This window comes from Belonocnema kinseyi, chromosome 10 (genome assembly GCF_010883055.1).
Source record: "Belonocnema kinseyi isolate 2016_QV_RU_SX_M_011 chromosome 10, B_treatae_v1, whole genome shotgun sequence".
Classification (NCBI taxonomy): Eukaryota; Metazoa; Arthropoda; class Insecta; order Hymenoptera; family Cynipidae; genus Belonocnema; species Belonocnema kinseyi.
Genome location: NC_046666.1, coordinates 371400 through 381053, shown reverse-complemented (window position 1 = coordinate 381053; position 9654 = coordinate 371400). Strand labels below are relative to the sequence as shown.

General features: G+C 26.1%; 1 protein-coding gene across 1 annotated transcript in view; it reads left to right on the top strand.

Annotated features, from left to right (window-relative positions):
- The first annotated feature begins 6440 nt into the window (after window positions 1-6440).
- LOC117181930 (probable RNA-binding protein 46) overlaps window positions 6441-9654 on the top strand; it is an 8217-nt gene continuing 5003 nt past the window's right edge. The window contains exon 1 of the mRNA XM_033374951.1: window positions 6441-6932. Within this exon, the coding sequence (XP_033230842.1) occupies window positions 6441-6932 (492 nt within the window). The remainder of the gene's footprint in view (window positions 6933-9654) is intronic.

Sequence of the window (9654 nt, the reverse complement as noted above, 5' to 3'; positions counted from 1 at the left end):
CATACAATTTTTAAATCTTGAAAAAATGTGGTTTCAAATATTTTTGGTGCGATCAAATTTGGAATTTTCAACTTTTCGATCAAATTGAAAAAGTTGTTGTCACAATCTTGTAGGGCTTTCAAAAAGCAAAGTTTTTCTTCTCTTGACTTTTTTTCATATCATGCGTTTTTTGGCTTAAAATGTTCATTTTAGTTTTTTTTTTGAATTTTGAAAATGCTCTAACTCTGATAATTTTCTTTTTATAGGAAAAAGTCATGGGAATAAATTGTTTAATTTTCTGAGTACTATGAACAACCGTACATAGAATTTTTAAATCTTAAAAAATGTGGTTTCAAAATTTTTTTGTGCGATCAAATTTGGAATTTTCAACTTTTCGATCAAATTGAAAAAGTTGTTGTCATAATCTTGTAGGGCTTTCAAAAAACAAAGTTTTTCTTCTCTTGACTTTTTTTCATATCATGCGTTTTTTGGCTTAAAATGTTCATTTCAGTTTGTTTTTTTGGATTTTGAAAATGCTCTAACTCTGATAATTTTCTTTTTATAGGAAAAAGTCATGGGAATAAATTGTTTAATTTTTTGAGTACTATGAACAACCATACATACAATTTTTAAATCTTGAAAAAATGTGGTTTCAAATATTTTTGGTGCGATCAAATTTGGAATTTTCAAATTTTCGATCAAATTGAAAAAGTTGTTGTCATAATCTTGTAGGCCTTTCAAAAAACAACGTTTTTCTTCTTCTGTCTTTTTTCATATCATGCGTTGTTTGGCTTAAATCGTTCATTTTAGTTTGTTTTTCTGGATTTTGAAAATTTTATAACTCTAGTAATTTTTGATTTTTCAAAAAAAGTAAATAGGATAAAATTTTAAATGTTTGATTTCTATGAATAACCGTACAGAGAATTTTTAAATTTTTAAAAAAGTGGTCTCAAAAATATTCAAAATGAGCGCACTTTTTTCATTTTTATCCAAAATGGCTGGCTAACGAACTTGGCCTTCATTTTAGAACACGAAACGAGTGCACCAAAGGGCAATCTAATAGATTAATTTTTTTAAAAGTCATCGTGTTCACAGACAGACAGACAGATACATTCGTAAAAATCTGTTTTTCGGATTCAGGGGGTCTCAAAACGCGGACATTTGACAAAAACTGGGGGGAGGGGTCAAATTTTACACAAATCTAATACCTTCTCTGATGAGAATGTACAAAATTATTTGTATTGTTTAAAGTTTCTAAAATTATTCTTTGAATTTAAAATAACATTGATTGAAAACATTTAATCCAGAAATTCAAACAATAATTTCAGAAATTTTCTTTTGAGAATTTCATTATTCGGGAATTTTCAGATTCGGTAATACTATAAACTGTAGGAAATTTTATTTCTTGAGAATTTTCTGATTCGGTAATATTATAAGCTGATCGGAAATAGTATTCCGGAATTTTTTTAAATAAAAAATGGTAATATTCGGAAATATACGGGAATTTTCTAATTGGGGAATGTTCGAGATTAGTCAAATATTGTTGATAAGTATTCGATCCGAAATTTCGGGACTAGTCCTTTCTCTTTCCCAACTCGGGAAATTTTCCGAGAATATTAAAAAATAAAATTCTAGCCTCACAAACAATTGATGAAAATTGACAAAGTCTGATGCAAATAAAAGTAGATTATTTGGAATTGCTGGTAATCTTTTAAATTCTTGCAGTTTCCATAAAATACTTCAATTCTTGTCAAATACCTTGATATACCGTAAAATCTCTTAAATTTAAATTTTAATTATTTTCCAAAGTTCTTCAGAATATAAATATATAAAAAATATTCAAGTATGATTTTTAAGCAAATCTACTTTCAATCATTTTAGAAAAATACCCGTCGTTTTGTAATTTTTCAGTTTATTTTTCATTTTAGGGGATCAGTTCAAAAGGCAAGGATGCCTGCGTCAAATACAAAAAATTGTTAATCAGAATGCGCTATTTCCCAATTATAAATTTAGAAGGGGACTATGAAAAAATTCTACTGCGATTTGAAATTTTTAATTTTCTATACAAATTTAGAATAACCGATAATTTACTTCTTTGGCCATTTGACCTTCGGCGTTTTGAAGTGGTACGGTTTCGACACGTGCCGTTGCTTTTGGCCTTGATTTAGAATAAATTCCAGCGATTTTCATTTTTGCTTCGAATACTATTTATCTTTTTCGATTATTGAGAACGATTTTAAAAAGAACGGATTCAAGGTTGCATTTGAGCGCTGGCTGGGCGTAACCTAAGGACAGAGGGAGGGAGTATAATAACAACATGCTTCTCCTCCTCCCGAAACGCAACCACTTGGATGGTGCGCGATCATCAGTATATCGACCAATCGACAGAGCGCCCGGCGCAGTGATGGTTAGTCTAAACAGTTTGTGGTTGCGATTGGTGGGGAATCGGTTTGAATCTTTTTTTCAAATCGCCTTCTTGCGCTTCTTCAGTCGCTTCAGCGTCATTTCTGTGCAAACCTTCGTAGGTGGCACATCGGTTCATCCTTCGTCTACATTTTTTAAAGAATACTCTCTTTAATAAGGTAAGTGAAAACAAAATTTCTGAGATCGAAGTCTCTTGTGTGAAAAATCTACTATGATATTTTTGGTTCGGATTTCATCTCGTTTGATTAAAACTTTTAATTAAAAATTTAATTGTGTAAATTGAAACTGTTTTGCTAAAAAGTAATCTTTTATGTTCAAAAATTCAACCACGTGGTTGAAAGTTCAATTACCTTGTTGAACATTCGTTTGAACATTTTGTTTAAAAATTTTCTCTTTTTATGAGAATTTTTGCAACTAAATATATAACTACTTTATTTTTGACTAAAAATTTATATTTTAATTGAAAAATGTTCTTTTCCACTTAAAAATTCAACTGTTTGGTTGAAAATTCATATATTTTCATCTTTATTGGTACAAAATTATCCTTTCTTGTTTCAAAAATCAACCTTTTTTGATTCAAAATGAAACTAATTGGTTAAAAATAATTTTGTGTCTGATGAGGATTGAAATAATTTGTTGACAATTCGAATTTTTTTGGTTGAATTGAACATTTTTATTGAAATTTAACTGTTTTTCTGAAAATTCATATTTATTAGTTTCAAAAAGTTTTGTCGGAAATTCGTTTCTTTGGCTTCATAATTAAAAAATGTGACCAAAAATGTTGTAGTATTTTTTGAGAAACTATCTTTTTTTTGGAAAATTCATGTATTGGTTGATAATTTGTCTTCTCTAGTCGAGAATTAATTCATTTTGGTTGAAATTTTAACCACGTGGTTAAAAATCATATTTTTAGGTTGAAATTTGAACTACTTGGTTTGAAGTTGGAATATTTTGATAAAAATTCGTTTGATTTTAATATTCCCTGTTTTTAACTGTTTTTGGTTCCAACTGCAAATATTTTTTGATTTAAATATGAACCTTAACATTTTGCGGTTAAAATTTCTCGTGAAAAGTCTACCATGATATTTTACGTTTAGATTACATATCGCTTGATTAAAAAATATACTTTTTGATTGCAAATTTAATTCTTTTGTTGAAAGTGAAACTATTTTCTTAAAAAATTAATCTTTTATGGTCAAAAATTCAACTGCTTGGTTAAAAGTTCAACTGCCTTGTTGAAAATTCTTTTGTTTACGAGTAGGGCATCATTTTTGTCACTGTTTGGTTGTAAATTCGTATATTTTGTTGAAAGTTAGTCTGTTTTGGCAGAAAATTAACTTTTTTGGTTGAAAATTCATCCTTTTTTTGTTAGAAAATTAATCTTATTCGTTGAAATTTCACGTTTTCGGTTGAGGATTCAACTATTTAGTTAAAAATTGATCTTTTTTGGCAGAAAATTCATCCTTTTTTTGTTAGAAAATTAATCTTATTCGTTGAAATTTCACGTTTTCGGTTGAAGATTCAACTATTTAGTTAAAAATTGATCTTTTTTGGCAGAAAAGTTAACTTGTTTTGGTAAAAACTCTTACTTCTGTATTGAAAATTCATATTTTATAATAGAAAATTTTTTCGTTTTTCGTTCAAAATAAAAATTTTTTTTTGGAAAATTCCAACTTTCTTAAGAAAAATTTGTTTTTTTTTTGCTTTAAAATTGAACTATTTAGTCAAAAGTTCAAATATTTTGTTGAAAATTGATCTTTTCTGCTTGAAAGTTTAACTATTTGGTTTTCAAGGCAACTGTTTGGTGGAAAATATGTATTGAAAGTTTTTCTTTCTGGGTTAAAAATTTATTTTTTTCCGTGGAAAATCTATTTTTGTTCAAAATTCATGTATTTTGTTGAAAAATATTCTTTTTGGTTAGGAAATTCGTCAGTTTTGTTGAGAAATCAACTAATTGGTTAAAATTTGGCCTTTTTGGTCGAAAATTCAACTTGCTTTGTTGAAAAATTTTACTTTTGTATGGAAAATTCATCTTTTATGGTTGAAAAGTCATCATTCTTGGTTGAAATGAACTTTTTTGTTGAAGAGTGAACTTTCTTCGAGAAAGTTCGTATTTTTTTTTGTCTTGAAAATTGACCTTCATGTTCAAAAGTTATATTTTGTTGAAAATTGATCTTTTTTGCTTGAAAGTTCAACTATATGGTTTTCAATGCAACTGTTTGATTTAAAAAAATATGTTATTAATCATTTTTCTGTTTTACTTAAATTTTCATCTTTTTCTGTGGAAAATCTTTTTTCGTTAAAAATGTATGTATTATATTGCAAATTTTTCTTTTTGGATGAAAAATTCTTTTTTTTTTTGTTGAACATTTTTTTTGGTTGAAAATTCTTCTTTTTGGTTAGGAAATTAAGCCTGTTTTTTTTTAGAAATAAAGTATTTGGTTAAAATTTTGGACTGTCTTGAAAATTGATCTTTTCTGTTTGAAAGTTAAACTATTTAGTTTTTAAGGTAACTATTTGGTTAAAACAAAAATTATACAGTTTTTCTTTTTGGTTTGAAAATTCATCTTTTTTGGGGAAAATATTTTTTGATCAAAAAGTCATGTATTTTGTTAAAAATTCTTTTTTTTCTGTTGGGAAATTCATCCTTTTGCCTGGGAATTGAACTGTTTCGTTAAAAATTAACATCTTTTTGGCTGAAAATTCAACTTGTTTTGGTAAAAATGCTTACTTTTGTATTGAAAATTCATTTCTTACAATAGAAAACTTCCATTTTTGTTGTTTTTTCTTGAAAATTGAACTATTTGGTCAAAAGTTCAACTATTCTGTGGAATCTTTTTCTGTGGGAAATCTTTTTTGGTTGTAAATTCATGTATTTTGTTAAAAATTCTTCTTCTTGGTTGAGAAATCAGCTATTTGGTTAAAAATGATCTTTTTTGGCAGAAAGTTCAACCTCTTTTGGTCAAAATTCTTACGTTTGTATTGAAAATTTATCTTTTATGATAAAAAAACTTGAAATTTTTGCTTTAAAATTAATTTTTTTGTTGAAAATTGAACTTTCTTCGAAAAAATTAGTGGCTGTAGTAGCAATTGCTTGAAAATTGAAACTTTTGGTCAAATGTTCAACTATTCTGTCGAAAATTGATCTTTTATACTTTATGTAAACTACGTACAATCAATCTCAAGAGTTACCTATCTTTAAAATGATTTATAAAATCGACAAAAAATATCTATTATTAATTTGTTTAAATTTTGATGGCTTTCTAAGCACACTTCACAAAAAAAAAATAATTCAGGTTAAAATTGTTTATTTAACGGTATTTTTTTAAAGGTCCAGTTTTTCCTTTCTTTTTAGAGAAAAGTTACAATTTGTATTTAATCGTAATGATCAAGGCATCATTTTATTCTTGGAAGGATTCTCGAAAATTCTAAAGTATGATTGTTTGCAACAATAATAACTCTATTTTTCTAAATAAAATCAACCCAAATAGCAATTTAGAGAATCCTTCGAAAAATAAAATGAGACCTTGATCATTAGGATTAAATAAAAATGGTAACTTTTCCCTAACGAGAAAGGAAAAACTATACCTTTAAATAACTACTGTTAAATAAACAATTTTAACCTGAATTATTTTTTTCTGAAGTGTGCTTAGAAGCCTCCATCAAGATTTATAGAAATTAATAATAGATCTTATTTTGTTGATTTTATCAAATCATTTTAAAGATAGGCAGGCAACTTTTGAGATTGATTGTACGTAGTGTACAGCCTTAAGGTGGTTAATGTAACTGATCGTTTAAAAAAAACGTATTGAAAATTTTTGTTTTTGGGTTAAAAATTCATCTTTTTTCGCTGGAAAATTTTTGTTTGTTTGATGGCATCGTTAAGAATAGCCGGAAAGTGATGGAGTAAAATAGTTATTAAATATTTATTTTAATTTTTACAATTAAGTATTTTTCTTTTTGGGTCTGAAAATAAAAACTAAATTGTGAAAATTAAATATTTGTTTTAATCAGCTACCTCAAAGAAAATAATCAAGATGGAAGATGAAGTAAATATGGTATCTAAGAGCGAAGTAAATATGGTATCTAAGAGCGAAGTAAATATGATATTTAAGAGGACAACTATATTAGAATTGATGGAGAAAAATCAAGTGGTCATTCAACAAGTGAAAGGTCAACGGAAAGTAAATGGACCACCACCTGACTGGACTGGACCAATTCCTGGACCAAAAACTGAAATTTTTATTTGGAATCTTCCCAGAAGGATATATGAAGAAACTATTTACCCCTTCTTCTCTACGGCCGGCAAAATATATGCATTAAGGTTACTTCTGGAGTTATCTGGAAAGAATCGTGGTTTCTGCTATGTCTCCTATGAAACACCCGAGCAAGCCACAAACGCGATCAAACTCTTACATGGCACAGAGATCATTCCAGGGCAAAAAGTTGGAGTAATGCTGAGCATCAACAACTGCAAATTATGGATGGGACGATTTGGAAGATCAATCAAAACAGCGGAAATCATAATGGTAAACAATTATCTATTATTATTGAATTATTATTATTATATATTATATTATACATTTATTATATTATTATTATTATTATTATTATTATTATTATTATTGAATCTATATTATATCTGTAAATAATTCTGATTTGTAATAGGGAATTTTCCAAAAATTTGAAATTCTGACGTGGAACTGTGCATTAAAAATCAAAAGAATTGTAATTCTAAGTTGGAAAATAGGAGATTTCTAAAATGTTGGCTTTTTGAGACCAGAATTTTTTTTTTATAAGAATTTTAATTTAAAGTTCGGATAGGGAATAAATAAATTTTAAATAAAATCACGTGTAGAAATACAATTATTATGACTTACAGAAAATTTTCAAAAAGAATCTTAACTTTTTAAAACCTTGAAATTCAGTGATGAAATATTATTTTGAAAATTAGGATAGGAAATTCCCGTTGATAATTATAATTTAACTTCGAACAGGGAATTTTTGACATGGTTCGGGAATTTCGAAAAATAATTTATAATTCCAGTAGTAATCACACAGGGTCACCTTTTTCTCCTATTTTGGAGTTTCTCATCTTTTGTCACCTTTTTTTCCTAATCGACGAATCTTGAACCAAATTATCGAATTTTCAAAAACAAAAAAGATTCAACTTGAACCAGGAAGAGTTGCATTTTCAAACAAAATCTTAAATTTTTAATTCGAAAATATGAATATTTTACAAGCCAGTTTAATTTCGAAGCATGGAAGACGAATTTTAAACTAAAAAATATGACTTTTCTAACAAATTCACAAATCTGTTAAAATTTTGATAAAAAAGATGAATTTTTAAGGAAATAGTTGAATTTCGATTACTTCTAAAATAAAAATATCAAATTTTTTCAAATAAAAATAATTAACTTTTGATCAAAAAGGATCAATTTTGAACCAAAGATGACTTTTGAACAGAACCGTTGAATTTTCGACCAAATAGTAGAATTTTTAACGAAGAGATGAATTTCTAGCCAAAACGTGTTTTTTTTTTATCCAAAAAGGATGAATTCTCGATAAAAAAAATATGACTTTAACAAAACAGTTGAATTCAGATTAAATTCTGAAACAGAAATTAAATCTTTTTTTTTTGATAAAAAAAACCAACTTTAAATAAATAAAAAAATTTTGAACCAAGAGGTTAATTTAAAAAAAAGTGACTTTTTAAGAACCTAGTTCAATTTTCAATAAAATAAATTAACTTGCAACAAATTTTTAGAGTTTTAAACTAAACACCAAAAATATAGTAATAGACTTTTCAATGAAAATAATTAACTCTTCAACATAAAAGGTGAAGTAATTTTCAACAGCTTAAATAAACCTTTTTCTACCAAAGGATAAACATTCGAATTTTCTACAAAAGTACAAATTTTCGACCAAAAACGACGACTTTTTGGAAATGAATTTTCACAAAAAGTATGTTTTTTAAGTAAAAGGGATTATTTCCTAAACAAAAATATAATAATAGATTTTTCAAATAAAAAGAATTCATTTTCAACCAAAAAATTAATTTTCGACCAAAAACGAATACTTTTCAACAATAGACTTACAATTTTCAACAATAGACTTACAATTTTCAACAAAATAGTTAAATCTTTAAATAAATAGTAGAATTTTTAACCAAAAAAATGATTTATTAAAAATTCCACTCATTGGATGAAAGTTGAACGAATTTTTTCAAATTTCTTTTTTTTTTGTTGGTAAAGATCAATAATTTAAGTTGAAAGTTCGTGTATTTGATTAAAAAATTGAATAAAAAATTCTTTTTGTCGTAAACAATTATTTTTAAATTGCAAATTCAAATATTTTGTTAAAAAAGTCAACTGATTAATTGTAAATAAACTTTTTTGTTGTTATTTCATGTTCTCGTTTTTTAAAATTAAATTGTTTCATAAAGAATTAGACTTCTTGGCGTGAAAATTCTACAAATTGGTATAAAATTAAATTGGTTTGTAGAAAATTCGTTTTTCTTTTGGTTTGTATGGAAAATTGATTCTAAATAAAAATTTATCTACTCCAATTTTGGTTAAAAATTCATCTCTTTTTGTTGAAAATTCAACAATTGGTTAACATTTTTTTAAAATTTTGACTGAAAAATTCTTGACAAAAAATTAATTTTTTGTTGGAAATTTCATCCATCTCTTTTTGGTTAAAAATACAACTTCTGTCTTTAATTTTTAATAAAATTTTTTTTGTGGACATCAAATATAACCTTTTTTAATACACATGTACCATTTTTTTTATTTTGACTGAAAAATTTTTGATAAAAAATCAATTTTTTTTGTAGAAACATCATCTCTTTTTGGTTAAAAATACAACTTCTTTGTTGAAGATTATTTATTCTCGTCGAGGATAAAACTAATATGTTGAAATTAAAAAATTTGTCATAAAATTTAACAATTTGCTACAAAATTCACCTTTCTTTGTAGAAAATTGATTTTTTGTTTTGTTTTTTAATTGAAAATTAATTTTTCTTAATAGAAATTCATCTACCTAATTTTTTAGTTAAAAATTAAAGTTCAATGGTTTAAAAATGCTGGCTTTTTATCTTTTTTGTTTAAATATTGGTCTTTTTTTGATAAAAAATCAATTTTTCTTTCAATTAAAATCAAGTCATGTAGAAAATATATACTTTTTGGTCAAATCTAACGGTTTTTAATTTTTAATTAAAATTTTGTTGCGGAAATACCAATTATATTCATT